Genomic DNA, 18,315 nt, shown 5'->3' with positions numbered 1-18,315 from the left:
GGGAGAGACAGCTGCCAAACTGTATGCTTTCATATCATCTCGGTATGGAAGCATGAGTCTGAATCACTGGGCACCGCAACAAGAAAGATCTAGGACTATGGTTTTAGAGCACCACCCAATGGCTAGAGGTCATGATGGCAACAGTAGAACCTGCCCAAACACCACTGGAAGGGACAACCGATTAAAAACAAAACAAACAAAAAGCATTAACTTAAATAATGGCATTTTCTGCTTCAATTCACAAGTTTTTAAAATTTCTGAGGCAATACGATTTTTTTAATCTTTTTAAAATTCCGGAGTGGAAAGAAATATGCTAGACATATATTTGCACAAGTGTTCTTTTGATTTAATTTGCCCGAGTGAGTTTTGTCTTCATCACCTTAATAAGAGTCACAGGCTATAGTTAAAACAAGGAGAATGGGAAAGAGATGATTCAGTGTTTCTGTTCTAGTCCTGAGGCTCTTTAAAGGATTCAGTTAGACCAGCAGATGAAGAAACTTGATGGGCCAGAGAGTTCTGCACAAGGGCACAGAATGCTTGTCAGACGGGGCTTTAAATGAAACCCATGATTTTTTTCCTTTACCTTGACTCCATTTTACCACAGAAGTAAAGACAAGCAGCATAGAAGATGGGTTATATTCAAAACTCTTGTAAGAACCATGTAGCTTCCCATTTTAAGAGAAGCTAAAGAGACTATTAGGATGAATTAATGAAAAACCATAGATTTCTTTTTGTTTTAACTATAGAATATTTGCCATTAGGAACTTACCTTTTTCAATAGAAATCCTTTTCCTCCAAAAGTGAAGAGTATGGATTTTGATTTTGTTTATGATAGAGTGGGCACTAAAAGTTCTTTGCCAATTTGTTTTGGTTTGTTTTTACTATACTTCATAGGAGAAAATTTGAGGACCAGTTCCTCAAGGTATAACCTTCGTTGAAGTTAGAGAACTGCACATGAAGAACTTGACATGTTTATTATCCAGACAACCTTTATTGAAAGTTTATTTTCAGTGATCCTGGCTCAGAATCCCTTAATAAACATGACACTCATCTTCCAAGCCAAAATTTCAGGAAACAATCGGAGGCAGTTAATACAGGCTTTGAGTTTCATCATCTCCTCATCACTCAAGTCCAAGGTTCTGTTTGCCTTCATTCACGCACTGTTGGAAACTAGATCACTGCCGGCCAATTGTAGATAGGAATATAAAGAGAAAAGCTACATTTCCACAAAAATAGATAACTAACACCACCTTTTTAAATGCATGGCCCTGAAAGAAAAATGGATATATTTCAGCAAAGTACACGCCACTTCTGAGATGATCTTATATGAAGACTAAAGAGACTCACCTCTGCCTCAGCTGTTGTAAATGACTGAAGAATCTGAATTCTATCATCTTCCAATATTTCAACTGTCAAAACCAATAAGATTTTATCAAGAGATTTAACAACATTTCCTCTTCCACTTTTCCTCACCATTCCAGCTCTGAGATCTTGAGCTTCTGATTGATAAGCATTCATCTAATCCTCCCTCTTGACTTCCATTACCCTACTGGCCCAAAGTCTTCTCCAGTAACTGTCCAGGCGGCCTGTCTTGTGACAAGACTTCTCTAGACAAAGCAACTCCTGGCTTCTATCACTCCCTCTACCCCAGGCGTTCTTAAGTGTTTCATTCTTAAGTTAAGGGCAAGATACCACCACAGGGTCTTCTCTAGCATGAGGTACACCTGGCATTGCCACCTCTTGCCTCCTGACCAGGCTCTGACTCCCCAAGCCATAGCTCCTCCTACTCTTGCCTGCTATGAAATAAGACTCCTGGAAACTCAGAATACAGCATCATCAGCTGCTACCTACACAAAAATACCCAGGTCTCCCCCATCCTTAAAAACCAACATTTGATCCTACCATTCCCACTTGGTACCATCCCATATCCCTCGTCCTTTCCTTGGCTAAACTCCTGGAGGGACACACTGACACACATGCCACCATTTTCTCACCTCTCACTCTCTTCTAATCTTTCTGTATTCAGGCTCCCAATTTCATCACTCAACTGAAACAACTCTCTTCAAAGTTACCAGTGATCTCTTAATTGCAAAATCTAATGGCCTTTTCTCAATCCTGATCCCTTGTGACCTTTCCATGGGATTTGGCACTATTGATTACCTTCTACTGCCGGTTACTCTCTAGGTTTTTGTTATACTGCTCTCTCTTTGCTCTTTCCCTACCTGTCTGAACACTTTCTCAGTCACTTCTGTTGATTCTCCATCCATGTCATGCCAACTAATCCTAGGTTCTGTCCCAGGCCCTTTTCTCTTTTCCCTTTATCTTCTCTCATCTAATGTACTCATCAGCTCCCAGGAATTCAATTACAGTCTTAACGCATATAATTCCCATATTTTACTCTCTCTGAGCTCTAGTCATCCATCACCTTTTGGACATCTCAAGCTAGATGTACCCACAATAGGCATCTCAAAATCAACATGTCCATAGCAGCTTATTATAAATTTGTACTCTACCCCCGGGTTCTAGTAACAAATAACAACAGTAGCTAGCACTTATATAGTGCTTTAATGTTTGGAAAGTGCTTTTAAAATATTTCATTTTAACCTCATGACAACCTAGGAGGGTGCCATTATTATCCCCATTTTGCAGATGAGGAAACTGAGGCCAAAAAAAAAAAGGTTTCATCTTATCAAGCCCAGTTCTCAGCCACCAGCTTCAAACTACAGAGTATTCCTAAAGTCTGGACACATAGAAAATGCATGCTTTCAAGAAATGAAATGAATGAAATTTTCAACAACATTTTATTTAATTGGAATATTAATAAATAACATCTTCAATATGATTTCCATCTTTTGTGATGCAAAGGTTGATGCGCTTTGCGAGATTCATGTGAACTCAATGCAATAACTCCACATTGCCCTCAATTTTAGCACATTCACTCTTTATGTATTCAATCAAGTGTGTTGATTTTCATTGAGTACACCTTCTCCTTTAGCATACCCCAGAAAAAGAAGTCAAGGGGGCTAAAGTCTGTTAATATTTCAATTAAATAAAATGTTGTTGAAAATTTCATTCATTTCATGTCTTGAAAATATGCATTTTTGCCTATGTGTCCAGACTTTAGGGATACCCTGTATACTACTAAGCCAGTAGTGGATTTCCACTCAAGCCTTTTTCAGTTCCTCTTTATGTGTTGTCTTCCCCTAGTAGGATGTAAGCTTCTTGAGGTTAGGGACTATTTTGCTCACTTTTATTTGTATCCCCAACTCGTATCATAGTGCCTGGCACTTAGCAAATGCTTAATAAAGCTTTTTTATTCATTTCTCTGAAGTTTCCATCAAATTTCCATCAATTCCAAATCATATGGATATATTTTAAACAGTTTCCATTAAATGCTCCTTTAATGTTTCATCATCGTGACTTTGTCTTCTTTAAAGCTCTGCTTTTATACTCTTATACTAGCAAAGCACAAGCTCTGGAAGGTCTCAGGAACCTTGGAAGGTCAGAAGTAGAGGCCTGTGGTCCAAGGCCCAGCCTAAGCTAAACTCATTCTCTCTGGTCTCCTCCCCTCTTTAATCCATTCTCCATAAAACTGGCAAACTTGATATTTCCAGAGCATAGATCTGACCATAAAAGAAAACATTAGAAACTCTTTTGCTTATATGCCAATAAAAATGGTAAATTAAATAGATGAATGTTAACAAAAATATAAAATACTCAAATTAACAGGAAAAGAAATAGAGAATTTAAATGATTCAAGCTCAGAAAAGGAAATTGAACAAACCATAAATTATGAACTCCAAATAGAAAAAAATCAAGGACCAGATACATTGCAATTAAATACTATCAAATAGTATTTTTAACAAAACAATTCTAATATAAAATGTTTGTAAAAATAAGAAAATCAGTGATCCTACTGATTTTCCTCTATTCAGAACTCCAATGGCTCCCTCTTACCTCTAAGATAAAATATAGCCTCTCCTTCATAACTGCACCCAAGTCTACTTTCCAGGCTTAGTTCACATTATTTTGCTTCAAGCATTCTAAATTCCCACCAAACTGACCCACTTGTTATACTCTATATAAGGTAATTCCTCTCTTATCCCCCATAGCTTTGCATAGACCCCCATGTTTGGAATATATGTATTCCTTCATTACCTCTGCCTTTTTGAACATCTTCGATTCCCTCAAGGCTCCCCTCAAGTGCTACCACTTCTGTAAAGCCTATCAATCAGTAATGGTGGCAGTAATAGGAGTAGGAGTAATAATACTAATACAGCTAGCACTTACATAGCACTCTAAGATTTGCAAAATGCTCTTAAAATATCTCATTTCAACCTCACAACAACCCTGAGAAATGCCTTTATTATCCCTATTTTATAGATGAGGAAACTGAGGAAACAGAGGTTAAGTGGCTTGCCTAGAGTCACACAGCTAATAAGTGTCTGAGGCTGGATTTGAACTCAGGTATTCCTGCCTACAGGCCCAGCATTCTATCCATTGCAGCATCTAGCTGCCTTCTTATTAATCAACAAGCATATAGTAAGTGTCTACTATGTGTCAGGCATTGTGTGCGCTAGATGCTGGAGATACAAAGACAAAAATGTAACGGATCCTGCTTTTGAGAGTTTATTGATTCCCCCTAGCTGCTGGTGCTCTTCCCTTCCCTTGCCCCAAAATTATTTGTATTTGCTTGCATTCTTTGTATTTGCTTATCTCTCCACATGTTGTTCCTCCCCCTCTCCCTACAGTAGAAATATAAGCTCCTTAAGGGCAAATAATAGACATCTAACAAGTGTCTGATGAATAAATGAATTAATTAATTATGAATAAATAATGATGAATAATATATGAATAGATATATGAATAGATATGAAATATATATTCCTATATATGAATATATATGAAATTTATATATGAATATATACATAATGATAAATAATATATGAATAATCATTATCATAATCTGATGAATAAAATTAATTAATTGATTGATTGATTGATTAATTAATTGAAGAGCTTCTTCATCAGAAAATTGGCCACAGTGCTAACTTTCAGCCACACCAATTCAAGAAACTACCTACTAAGGCATAGAGAGGCCATGCTATGTACTGATGCAAAGGGCATTAAACGCTACAAAAACTATGAATAGTTGAAGAAGTATTTTAAATAGGCTTTATATCAGCCAACAATAGAAAAGCTATCATCACAATTTACTTACAGTCCTGTCAATGGTCAAAACTGCACAACATTCGCTCTCCAGTACCTAAATGCCACCCATACTGCTCCATGTACCCAACATACGTACAGCCAAAATCATAGCACAGTTTTCAAGAGTCCCTAGGCATAATCATGATAACTGAAATCATATCAAGTCAAGACAAGATGTCACAATCTATCCCCCAAGTAGAAGTCTCTAGACTAAGAAACAGCCTAACCCCCAGAATGTTAGGCAGCCTCCAACAATCTCTCCTCCCCTTGAAGTAGCTCTGGATTTCTTGGCACCAAACATACTTTCAGGCCACTTTTGGGGGCTGGCATGACTGGTCTAATTTATGTCGAGTAAACCAGGGAGTATTTATATAATTTGGGGGACAATGAAAGACCTATTGGCCCCCAAATAAATCCCTTAACCTTAGATTCCTAGAATTGGAATTACTCCTTTAGGATGATGAATTATCTCATATAATTCATTAAAGTGAAACTATATTTACCTGAGAAGGTTACGCTGGCACCCCTACAGGATAAAATCATCATAGGTATAGGGTGAAAAGAGAACTTAGATGTTATCTAGTCTAATCTTCCTTTCTACAGATGAGGAAACTGAAGTTCAGAGTGGTAAATGTCTTGTCCAAGATTCACTCTCACGTTAGCTTGTATTGGATAGACTAATTAGCTGTCAGAAGATGGAGAATAAAGTCCTGAGGGAATAGGACACAATACAGTTCTATTTCTACAGGAATAGGAAAATAAAGTTTCCTGTAGTCCTGTCTGTAGGTAAGGAAGACCTGGCTGATGAACCAGAATGTGTAATTCTAGCTAGAGAGGATATGAGAGCATTGCATTCTAGAGATGGGGAGATGATGAAAAATACCTACAGTGAAAAAGAAAAGACAAAAATATTTCACAAAAGTGCAGAGACCACGTTTCAGCATAAGGGGTAGAGAGGATAATGGTGACAGTGGTGATGATGGCGATGATGGCGATGATGATGATGAGAACTAAGACACCCACTATTCAATACTACTGAGTGGCAAATGCAGCAGATAGCTTGAAGTTTCATGGGAAATTATTGTGGATGTTTTTCCATGTCAACATGACATAGCACCTCATCAATAACAGGCCTTCATAAAATAGCTGAATCTTAGGGTTTGGAAGGCACTACAACAACCCATGCCCGATGATTAAAAAGCACTTCACTGAGTTCATCCAAACCCTTTGTCTACCAAATGGATTGTATTAATTCTCCTGTTCTAATTTTTAAAAATCCCAACATTTCCGCCTTTTCGCACTCAGAGCTAAGTCACAGCAAGAGCACACAGAAGTGTACTCTGTTCTCTATTCCCAAAAGCTTGTTCAGATTTCCTCACTACATAAATCAATACATCAAGGACCTGTGATTTCACTGGTGTGGAAGTTCTTTCCACCAAAAGAGACAACAACCCATCTATAACATAGTCTCTTAGAATTATCTAAGGCTCAAAGACACCAAGTGACTCCCCCCTAATCACACAGTATCAGAAGCAGGATTTGAATACAGTTCTTCTCTTCTCCAAGTTTAGCACTCTGTCCCCTAGACAATGTTGCCTTTCCATTGTGTTTTATTCACTAACTCTAGTTTAAATAATTTAATTAATCATATCCTCAAATATAGTTAGCTGAAATTCTAACATAAATTCTATCACTAGTTAGAAAGGTATGACTTTCCTTAAAGGGTTGAGAAAATGGGGACAATACTAAGGTTTGTACCATCAGGAGAAGGACATTGATGGATCTCTATCCCAAAGTTTCCTGCAAAAAAAAAAATCTCCACAAACTATGGAAAATCACCAGATTTTCAAGTGCTTAAATATTGTTTTACCTTTGCGCGTGAGCTGATAGGCATGTATCTCAAGAAGAATCTCAGCACCAACATGCCAAGCTACAAATGCAATCATTGTATAAGTTTTCCCTGGAGAGGGTAGATTGAGTCCTGGTAAGTCCATGCCCAGGAATATTGCTGCCACTAAGTAGAAAACAAAAAATAGTTTGACAATATTAAAGTGTTGTTAGAAAAATCTGTTCTTTTTAAGTATCTACCTAATTGTTTTTGTTCAGAATTTAATACATCAAAGTTGTCACAAAATTAAACAAACAAATGCAGTATAAAGGGATGGGGGCTAGTCCTATGATCTCAATGGTATAGAAAATTGTCTTTACCAATATAAGTCGGCACCATTTCTGTAACTTATGGTCTTAGAGAACTGCCTAGAACACTGGAAAATTAAGTGTCCTGCTCAGGTCACAGGACTCAGACACAGTGAGGAATATATAAACAGAAATTTGGATCAGTATTCAAGCTCACATGACCATAAATGGGTCTATGCCTATGACATGGCCCTGTTCAATCTGTACTCAATTGTGAGGGGTTCTTATAATTTCCCCTAAAATGCAGGTTCCCCACCTTTCCATAAGAGGGAGCTATTCATTTCCTCGAGATCTTCAGATTTTTCTGGTGTAGGACTGAGAAAGTTATTTAAGCACAAGTTGCTGAGCTTAGGGCATGGAACCACAAAATTACAAAGAATTAGTTCAACCCATACACACACAAAAACAAAGAAAAAAGAAAAAGAATCCTCACTACAACATGTCTAACAAGTGGTCATCAGTCCTCTGCTTAAAGACTTCCTGCCAGGAGGAACCAGTAATGTCCCCAGGGAATACACTAGACTTTGGGATAGTTCTATTTGTTAGTAAGTTTCTCCTCATGTTTAGACTAAATTTGTGTCTTTACAACTTCCAGATCCTAGTTCCAGATCCTCTAGAATCAAAAAATAGCAGTGTAATCCCTCCTACATGTGACAACTCTGTAAATGCTTGAAGATACCTATCATGACACCTCTCCCCCCTCCCCCACAGGCTCCTCATACTTCTACTGGATGAGAAAAAGCACTGGGGGCCAAATACCCCTACCTACTGAGAACTTGAAAACTACAAATAGAGTGTGGTAGCAGTTATTCTACTGAAAATTAACAACATAGAACTTCAAAATGGAATATTTTGAATACATCTGACCTTAGGGAAGCCCTGGCCTAAAATCTATAAGCACACTGGAAAGAACCTGGGGAAAGTAGGGAGAGATTTTAGAGCAGATTGACCCACAGATGGTCCATAGATGGATTTCAGGGGAGGTCTATAAATTTTTTTAATATTTTGATAACTATTATAACTAGACTCCTTTTTAATCCCATGTATTTTGTTTTATGCATTTAAAAACCTTCTGAGAGGGGGCCCATAGGCTTTACAAGACACTTCCACACGAGCAAGGACCATGTCTTAGCCAAACTTCTCCCCCAACAACTCAGCATGTTTCTCTACACGTATTAAGGGCTTAATAAAAGAATAAATGACACCGTGGGAGATTCAAAGATGAGTAAAACACGGTCCCTACCCCTAAGGAGTTTATGACTGAGCAGAGGGGAAGTTGCTATGTTCGTAAATTAATATAACATAATATAAAGTAGTGTATGTAAATTAATGAATTAAACAAGTAAGTTCTATTGGAGTTCACAGGAGCAAGGAATCATTTTTGGCTGGGGGTGGGAAGAACCTAATAGCCATCTTAATTAAGTTCTTTCTGGATTTCAGTGTTACTTTCTCCTTAACAGTCAATTATTTCAATTACTAATGCATCCACAAATCACTTAAGCCAACTTGCAATTTGGTATTAAAAACAATCAGCAATTAACAATGACAAAGGGCATCGTAATTACTTACCTGCTATTATCCTAGCAGCAGTACCAGTCCCCCAATGAGTCCAGTTAAATATCTGCCGTCTAGCAAAAGAAAGAGCCTACAGTCTTAAAAATTATGTAACTACAATTAAATTTAGGAAAAAAACAGTGCAAATTTTCCATATATCTAGGAATTTAATATCTAAAATCTCTTCAATATCTAAAGACTCTAGTTCTTAAAAAGTTCTGAGGTAGATCAAATTTGCTGCTGAATTTTATAAACCGCAAAGTCACCCTCATTAAAAAAAAAAAAGAAATTTACTATCTACCCAATAATTCCATTGTTGCGAACATATTCCTAAAATGACTGTAAAAGGTAGCAAAGATTTTTATAGCATCACTTGTAATTATAAAAAAAGAAAGCAACCTCAATCTCCATTGTTAAGAGAATGATTAAATAAATCATGCTACTTAATGTAATGGAATATTATAATGTATCATATGATCATAGATTTAGAAGTAAAAGGGACCTTAGAAACCATCAAGTACAAACTAATCACTTTACAGAGGAAGAAAATTTGTCTCATAGAAGGGTCATGCCTCTACATCGTGTCTCAGGCATATAGTCTACCCCATTTGATTGCAAGCTCCTTGGGGGCAGGGACCTTCTTTGCCTTCTTTTTGTGACCCCAGCACTTAGCACAGTGCTTATCACATAGTAGGTATTTTTTAAAATGTTGATTGATGTGATCTGTTTTAGTTCTGGAAACTGAATCTTAATAGTCACTGGGGTCCCAGCAAGTTTAAGTCTTGGGAGCAAATTCTATGAAATAAACCTCACCTGTCTTATTGTCAAAAGTTACAACAATTATAGGACAAGTTTAAATAACACGAAAAAATGTTTATTGGTTGATTGAGGCAGGATCTGAATGCTGATCTTTCTGACTCTCCACTCATCACTCTAACCACTGGCACCTAGCTGCTTCAAATACAAAGAAATATGGAAAGATCTTTCTGAAATAACACAAAGTGAGAAAAAATGAAAAGTAAAAGAACAGAATGCCCATAAATGATGCCAGGTAAGAGACAAAACAGAAGAGAATTGAGGAGTAGATGAATAATTATAATACCTTCTGTATTAGAATCAACTAATTTTCATGTAAATAGGTACAATGCAAGTTTCCTTGGTTGTGTCAATGTTTAATAGTTTTTAAGAATTATTTTTTGGGGGCAGAGCCAAGATGGCAGCTAGAAAGCAGGGACTGGCTTAAGCTCCCCCCCAGGTCCCGCCAAACACCTATAAAAATGGCTCTGAACAAATTCTAGAGCTGCAGAACCCACAAAACAGCACAGAGAAGCAGGACTCCAGCCCAGGAGAGCCTGGATGGTTGCTGGGAAGTGTCAATCCCATGGAGCTGGGAGCAGAGCAGAGCCCAGCATGAGCGGTGACAGGACCAACCAGACCAGGAGCCGGGTGGAACAGGCATAGTGCCCTGAATCAGTGAGCTGTGGCAGTTACCAGACTTCTCAACCCACAAACGCCAAAGACAACAGAAAAGCTTAGTGGGAAAAGTTTCTGGGACAGAGTGAAAGGAGTTCGTGGTGGGTCACCATCCCCAGGGGTGGCGGAGGTGGTGCATCTCTGCAGCTGCTTCCAGAGCTACAGCTGCAGTTGCTTCTGGCCCCAGGCCCACCTGGTGGGAGGAATTAAGTGGAGGATCAGAGCAGGAGTTCAGAGCCTGCTTTGCCCTGCCTGGATCTGGGCTGCAATCCTAGTTGGCGGTTTTGGGGGGAGAAGGAGCACTGGTGTGGCAGAGTTTGCTGTGTAGAAGTAGCTCTGAAAATAGCAGTGCAGCCCCTCAAGCTTGGAACAAAGTACTCTCTACTCTACAAGCAGTCATACCCCAGTGAAAAACTCAAGGGTCAAGTAGTTGGCTGGGAAAGTGGCCAGGCAGTGAAAATGGACTCAGACTCAAACTCAGACTTTGGAATATTTTTTGGTGACAAAGAAGACCAAAACATACAGCCAGAAGAAGTCAACAAAGTCAAAGACCCTACATCAAAAGCCTCCAAGAAAAACACGAACTGGTCTCAGGCCATGGAAAAGCTCAAAAAGGATTTGAAAAAGCAAGTTAGAGAAGTAGAGGAAAAATTGGGAAGAGAAATGAGAAGGATGTGGGAAAATCATGAAAAACAAGTCAATGACTTGCTAAAGGAGACCCAAAAAAATACTGAAGAAAACAACACCTTAAAAAAATAGACTAACTCAAATGGCAAAAGAGCTCCAAAAGGCCAATGAGGAGAAGAATGCCTTGAAAGGCAGAATTAGCCAAATGGAAAAGGAGGTCCAAAAGATCACTGAAGAAAATACTACCTTAAAAATTAGATTGGAGCAAGTGGAAGCTAGTGACTTTATGAGAAATCAAGATATTATAAAACAGAACCAAAGGAATGAAAAAGTAGAAGATAATGTGAAATATCTCATTGGAAAAACCACTGACCTGGAAAATAGATCCAGGAGAGATAATTTAAAAATTACTAGACTACCTGAAAGCCATGATCAAAACAAGAGCCTAGATATCATCTTTCAAGAAATTATCAAGGAGAACTGCCCTGATATTCTAGAGCCACAGGGCAAAATAGAAATTGAAAGAATGCACCAATTGCTTCCTGAAAAAGATCCCAAAAAGAAAACTCCTAGGAATATGTCGCCAAATTCCAGAGTTCCCAGACCAAGGAGAAAATACTGCAAGCAGCCAGAAAGAAATAATTTGAGTATTGTGGAGACACAATCAGGATAACACAAGATCTGGCAGCTTCTACATTAAGGGACAGAAAGGCTTAGAATATGATATATCAGAGGTCAATGGAGCTAGGATTAAAACCAAGAATCACCTACCCAGCAAAACTGAGTATCATGCTCCAAGGCAAAATATGGATTTTCAATAAAATAGAGGACTTTCAAGCTTTCTCAGTGAAAAGACCAGAGCTGAATAGAAAATTTGACTTTCAAACACAAGAATCAAGAGAAGCATGAAAAGGAAAACAAGAAAGAGAAATCATAAGGGACTTACTAAAGTGGAACTGTTTTGTTTACCTTCCTACATGGAAAGATGATGTATATAATTCATGAGACCTCAATATTAGGGTAGCTGAAGGGAATATACATATATATATATATATGTGTGTGTGTGTATGTATATATATGTGTGTGTATATATATATATACATATATATATATATATATAGACAGAGGGCACAAGGTGAGTTGAATATGAAGGGATGATATCTAAAAAAAAAAATCAAATTAAGGGACGAGAGAGGAATATACTGAGAGAGGGAGAAAGGGAGAGAGAGAATGGGGTAAATTATCTCACATAAAAGTGGCAAGAAAAAGCAGTTCTGTAGAAAGCGAAGAGGGGGCAGGTGAGGGGAATGAGTGACTCTTACTCTCATTGGATTTGACTTGAGGAGGGAATAACATACACACTCAGTTGGCTATCTTACCCCACTGGAAAGAAGGAGGAAGGAGATAAAAAAGGGGGGACAATAGAAGGGAGGCCAGATAGGGGGAGGAGGTAATCAAAAGCAAACACTTTCAAAAAGGGACAGGGTCAAGGGAGAAAATTGAATAAAGGTGGACTGGATAGGAGGGAGCAAAATATAGTTAGTCTTTGACAACATGAGTACTGTGGAAGGGTTTTACATAATGATACACACGTGACCTATGTTGAATTGCTTGCCTTCCTAGCAACAGTGGGTGGGAAGGGAAGAAGGGAGAGAATTTGGAACTCAAAGTTTTAAAAGCAGATGTTCCAAAAAAAAGTTGTTTTTGCATGTAACTGAGAAATAAGATATACAGGCAATGGGGCATAGAAATTTATCTTGCCCTACAAGAAAGTAAGGGAAACGGGGATGGGGGGTAAAGGGGTGACAGAAGGGAGGGCTGACTGGGGAACGGGGCAATCAGAATATATGTCATCTTGGAATGGAGGGAGGGTAGAAATGGGGAGAAAATTTGTAATTCAAAATCTTGTGGAAATCAATGCTGAAAACTAAAAATATTAAATAAAAAAATATTCCCATAAAAAAATAATGTCATGAAAGGATTTAGAATGAAATAAACGGAGCCAGGAAAATAATATATTTGACTTCAACAATATACATAAAAAATACAATAAAACAACACTGAGTGATGTGTAATTATAATGACCAAAAAGAGAATTATTTTTTAAAAGTACTTTGCTAGCTAGTGACCTTCACAGTCAGAAAAGAGTAAATGGAAACATCATACCTTGGATCATGTGATGGGGGCCTGAAAACTGCTAGAAGCGGCTGAAGAACTGCTAATATCATCACTATACAGCCAAGGTATGGATGATAACCTGCTTCCTAAACAAAAAGCCATCATGAGTACAGTGCCACTATGTCCTCTTGCAATTAAAATCCAAAGGAAAAAAATTCATGAGTCACTGTGAGGGTATCTGCATGCATTTTAACATAAAAATATCCTCCCCTAATATTTCAATGTGCCCTTTGTAAATTACCCCAAGATTCCTACAAAATAAATTCCCAAAAAGCACACTGGCACCAGGCTATTCTCCTTTCTCACTTGTCTTTGTGCTGGTATTTGCCTCTACAACCCCCTTCTTAGAATTAACCTCTGATCCAGAGTCTGATCTCACTTTTCAAGAACAAGTGAGCTTGTCCAAGCAGCTGCAATGCTATATAGTTACATCTACGTTTGATTGATTTGGGGTCTGTTTACTCAAAAACTCGGACTGATAGACTATAACAGGTTGCCACATGACTTCATTTGAAACCTTAAACTAAGGCTTAACAGAGCATCTCTGACTTAAGAATGAATGAATGAATAGCATTTTTAAGTACTTACTATATACCAGACATGGACACATTGAGATGGAGAAATAATACTTGAGGTGTTGTATCGTGTGGTTTGTTCTCACTGACTCTTCTGAAGTCAACTTATTGAAGTGAGAGATAGCGGGTCATAATGAAAAGGGCTAGAAGACCTGAGTTCAAGTCTCATCTCTCCCACCTTTGGCTTGAACCCAGGTCCTCTGACTCCATAGTCAGCATTCTTTCGAATCCATCATTAATCAACCAAACTATAGTATGCAGAGTTGTAACTAGGAATTTTTGTGCTTGGCACACAGACCACAAACCACATGTGGGGAAAGCTGAATAAAGAACCAGTGAGTTGAGGGGTAGACAAATACCACTGCAGAGGCAGGGGAGAGGGGAAACAGAGCCCCCAGAACAGCAGTGCAAAGCCACTGTTGAGGAGGCTACTACATGAGAAGAAAGAATAAGTTTGTCTATATGGCAGCTTCCTGTTTTAATATAATAATGGAGGTCTGGTAAATGCACAAACCCCAACAACTTGTTCTGCTGATGCAAATTCCCCACATTCAGAGGTTGAGGAGCTTGTTTCCAGTAGAGTTGCCACGATTGGGAATAGGAATGCCTTGGAGAGACTGGACAGTCATTCTTTAATTTGTTCTGATCTACCAACCATGTGGTTAGGAGGAGCCTTTTTTGATTGATTATATAGCTTGCATTAGAGGTGTCTTCAAGAAGTCTCTTCACCTCAGGTTCTTTACCTCAGTGCTCTCAGGGTTTCTAGATAATTCTTTCCCTCCCAAGATCTGGTGAGAGACATTGCTTTAAGGGAGACATCTCAGGGCCATCTCCTTTTTGAGTCCATGTGGACCTGTGAAAGGACTTTGGGCCTTGGCCTTCTGTGCTAGCTGAAGGTGGTAAAGAAGGACATGCTAAAGCCAGCTCTGACAAGCTTACAATCAATAGTCGATTGTTAAATTTTCAGTGTGAGTTTGATTTATTGCTTATTGATTGCCTAGACTTAAGATATACTCTTGTTGATTGCCTAGACTTAAGAAAGTTTCAATAATGCAGATTAAGCTTAAAATTGTATCTGTGTGCATCTTTTTTTTCCAAAGATCTTGGTGGTTAAACATTCACCAGCACACTCCTGGGTTGGAGCCTCTAACCTTAGTCAAGAGGATGCTTCAGAGTCTGGGTTTGCAGCCAGCATAGAAATCAGTTACCCAAGGAGCAAGGAGTGACCTTCAGGAATTACATCTTGACGAGACCCCCAAAACGTCAGACAAGGACTCGTCTTCTAGTCAGGCCTCATCAGGATATGAATTTGGTGGCACCAATGTTCTGTAGTAACTGAATTAAGGGTGGGTCCTTTGAGGTCTTGGGGGAAATGTTTGTGGTTGGCATATCTTCATAGTTAATGTCCCTTTGCAAAAGCTAATTGTGAAGTGAAGTAGTTAAATGAAACTAGAAAACTTATCCCAGGTATCCAACAAGGTGGTAGGGGCAGGAGGGAGAGACAATGAGTGCTCAAGCCAATGGATGGAGAGAAAACAACTCAAGGTTTGGTGCCAGAGACTAGTGGCTGGGTTCAGGTAGGAGCAAGCTAAAACACTAATTATTCTACTTGTACTTGCTAACTAGCTACTAACATCTGCTGTAGCTACATATGTCTGTACTGCTGAATGACTGCACACAGTGTCAATATCCTCTAAATTTAGTTTCCAAATCACCCTGCTTTAGATGACCATATGCCAGAGACACGCTAGAAGGAGGCTTTTGCAGGCAAACATTTTTGTACTATAAAACTTCTATGCCACCTTTCGTATGAATTCATAGCTGCACACTATGGCTGACTTTCAATCATGCTTAGCATAACAGGCTTATAAACTATTCATTGTGTTTGTCCTTAAAGCCAAAGTAATCACAAGATTCTTCTTTATAATGAATCACCACCCTAAAAACAATAAATGCCTGGGAGAGGAGGTAACAGTCAAGTAAAGTAACCCAACCCTTGGCTTTTATTGTTTAGAACAGGAATATAATGGGGGAACTCATTGCCTCAAGTAAGACCTGTTACTAATAGGACATCCTTTTAGTTAAATCGCAACACAAACTCTTGGAGCCTGGCTAGGGAGGAAATGGTTTGTCTTCCTGATCTACAAGCCAAGGAATTGGGAGTATCATTTCCCAGAACTCCATCGCCCTAGATGACATCCACCTACTTGCCTCACAGTTGCCTGGTCTCTGTATACCGAAACTTTTCAAACCTTCTGACCTCCCCTACATAAACCTTTTTGATACTTTGATGGAGTTGTGACCTCAGTGACATGGGTACTGGTCTAGGCTGGCTCCTTATCATGCTGCCTATACTCCGGCCACCATCCTCATTAATAAAAGTATAGATTCTTAAATTATTCAAGTAAAAATATTCATCCTCATCCTCATCCATCATAATAGCAACTCACATTGACATAGCACTTTAACGTTTTCAGATTCTTTTTTCTTACACAAACCCAAAGAGTTTTAGGTAATGCAATTATTAATATACTCATTTTACAGAAAAGGAAGCTTGAGAGTCAGAAAAGTTAAGTGATTTGCTATAAGTTACCCAGAGAGTAAATGTCAGAATTTGTGACCTACATTATAGGGACATTTATTTCTGTTGTGTGGATACCTTCTCCCCTTCCCCCACATCTTCAGCTTCCTTTTATGTATGTTCTTCCCTATTAGAATGGAAGCTCCTTCGGGACAAGAGCTGTCTTTCTACTTGTATTTGTATTTCTAGCACAAAGCACAGTGCCTGGCACATAAAATAAGTGTTTAAAAAATACACATTGACTTGACTTACGTGACTCCAGCCTTTTCTATATATGAAAGGAAGTATAAAGCCAACAGTGGTCAGGCCAGAAGTGCTGAGCATGAGAATCCGATGCACCTGTGAGGATGAAAATGATGATGTAAGAAAAGAGCTCCTGGGGTAATAGATAATGTTCCTCCATGAAGAAGCTCCTGGGATGGGAAATGCATGCGGGTAGGAGTTCATTTGACAGCCAAAATGAAAAATATCTCTGGTGTAAAGAATATAAAGATTGTGGTGAGGGTTTTTAATGAAAAAAAGTGAGTCTTGGGTGGGTCCTTAAAGGAAGTTTAAGATTTGAAGAGGTAGAGAGGAGAGATGAGGACATTCTAAGCAAGAGGAAATAGCATGAATGAGAAAGGAACAAGGTATGAGATACAGTAAAAAGAATAACCTGGTTGGAAAAGTGAGGAGAGAGAATTTAGGTTAGATAGGAGAATTAGGCTTATAGGGCTATAAAAAGATCCACTGAAAGCTAGCTAATGGGCAAAAATAATCACAAAGGAACAAAATTTGTGGAAAGGAACCTGGCAGTAGCTAATGTGATTTGAGCTGCCTTAAGAGAGACATACTTTCCAGATATGGGAAGGTGACAGTCCCTCTGTACTCCACCCTAGTAAAGCACATCTGCAGTATTGTGCTCTGTTCTGGGCACCACATTTTAAGAAGGATGCTGATAACCTGGAGAGTGTACAGAAGATGGAAACTAGAAAGGAGAAGGATCTTGAGTCCATGAAACAGGAGGATCATTTGAATGAACTAGGAATGTTTAGCATGAAGAAGAAAAAAATGAAGAGGAGAAATGAGAGTTGTCTTCAAGTACTTGAGGAATGGTCACACATAAAAGGGATTAGCCTTGTACTACTTGACCCCAGAAGTCAAAGCTAAGATTAATGAACTTGCAATGGGCTGCCTCAGAAGCTAGTGCCTCCCCACCATCACTTGGAAGTCCTTAAAGAAAGGCTGAATGACCACTGATCCTTTACACAATAATGAACATTCTTCTTCAGTTATGGGTTGAATCAGGTGGTTGCTAAAGTCTCTTCCAACTCTGACATTCTATGATTCTATAAATTTTAAGAAATTCAACAAACATTTATTAAGCACCTACTGTGTTCAGAGCACTGTGCTAGGCATTGCTAGACATACAAAGTTCAGATGAGTCAGTCTTTCTTTTCATGTAGATAGTGATAAGAGCACAGTGTCTTGCACATAGTGTTTAATAAATGTGTGTTGACTGACAAAAGATAACATAATAGGGATATGGATATGGACCAGAACTGTAATTCCATTGGCATAAGGAACTCCCAGTAAGGAAGTTCCCTCTACCAATTCAGGCTGCCACTTTCTCTGCAACTTAGAGGCTGTCTAGAGTACCTAGCTGTTTGCCTGGGGTTGAACACCCAGTATCTGTCAGTGGAGAAACTTGATCCTATGTAATATAACATACAATAGAATATGATGAGTTCATTAAGGAAGTGCAAAAAAATTGCTATATGAGGTCTAAGGGGGAAGATTTTCATGATGATTTCATATGTAAAAGGTAGTATTTTAGCAGAGCTCTGAAGGTTGGACAGGTCTTCAGATTGTGAAGATAGAGGGCATTACAGGTATAAGGAGCACTGTGAAAGAAGGCATGGATATGATAAAGTGCACAGC

At 38.6% G+C, this 18,315-nt stretch overlaps 1 protein-coding gene across 1 annotated transcript in view; it reads right to left on the bottom strand.

Annotated features, from left to right (window-relative positions):
• Positions 1 to 971: 971 nt before the first annotated feature.
• The window catches only part of FRRS1 (ferric chelate reductase 1), a 54,522-nt gene continuing 37,178 nt past the window's right edge, over positions 972 to 18,315 (bottom strand). The window contains exons 10-15 of the mRNA XM_036765909.1: positions 16,648 to 16,734; positions 13,228 to 13,325; positions 8,977 to 9,035; positions 7,082 to 7,225; positions 1,348 to 1,409; positions 972 to 1,268 (exon numbers count right to left, since the gene is read on the bottom strand). Coding sequence (XP_036621804.1) covers positions 1,176 to 1,268; positions 1,348 to 1,409; positions 7,082 to 7,225; positions 8,977 to 9,035; positions 13,228 to 13,325; positions 16,648 to 16,734 — 543 coding nt within the window. The 3' untranslated portion in view covers positions 972 to 1,175. The remainder of the gene's footprint in view (positions 1,269 to 1,347; positions 1,410 to 7,081; positions 7,226 to 8,976; positions 9,036 to 13,227; positions 13,326 to 16,647; positions 16,735 to 18,315) is intronic.

Source organism: Trichosurus vulpecula, chromosome 7, assembly GCF_011100635.1.
Source record: "Trichosurus vulpecula isolate mTriVul1 chromosome 7, mTriVul1.pri, whole genome shotgun sequence".
NCBI classification, from domain to species: domain Eukaryota; kingdom Metazoa; phylum Chordata; class Mammalia; order Diprotodontia; family Phalangeridae; genus Trichosurus; species Trichosurus vulpecula.
This window is presented reverse-complemented; position numbering and strand designations above follow the sequence as displayed.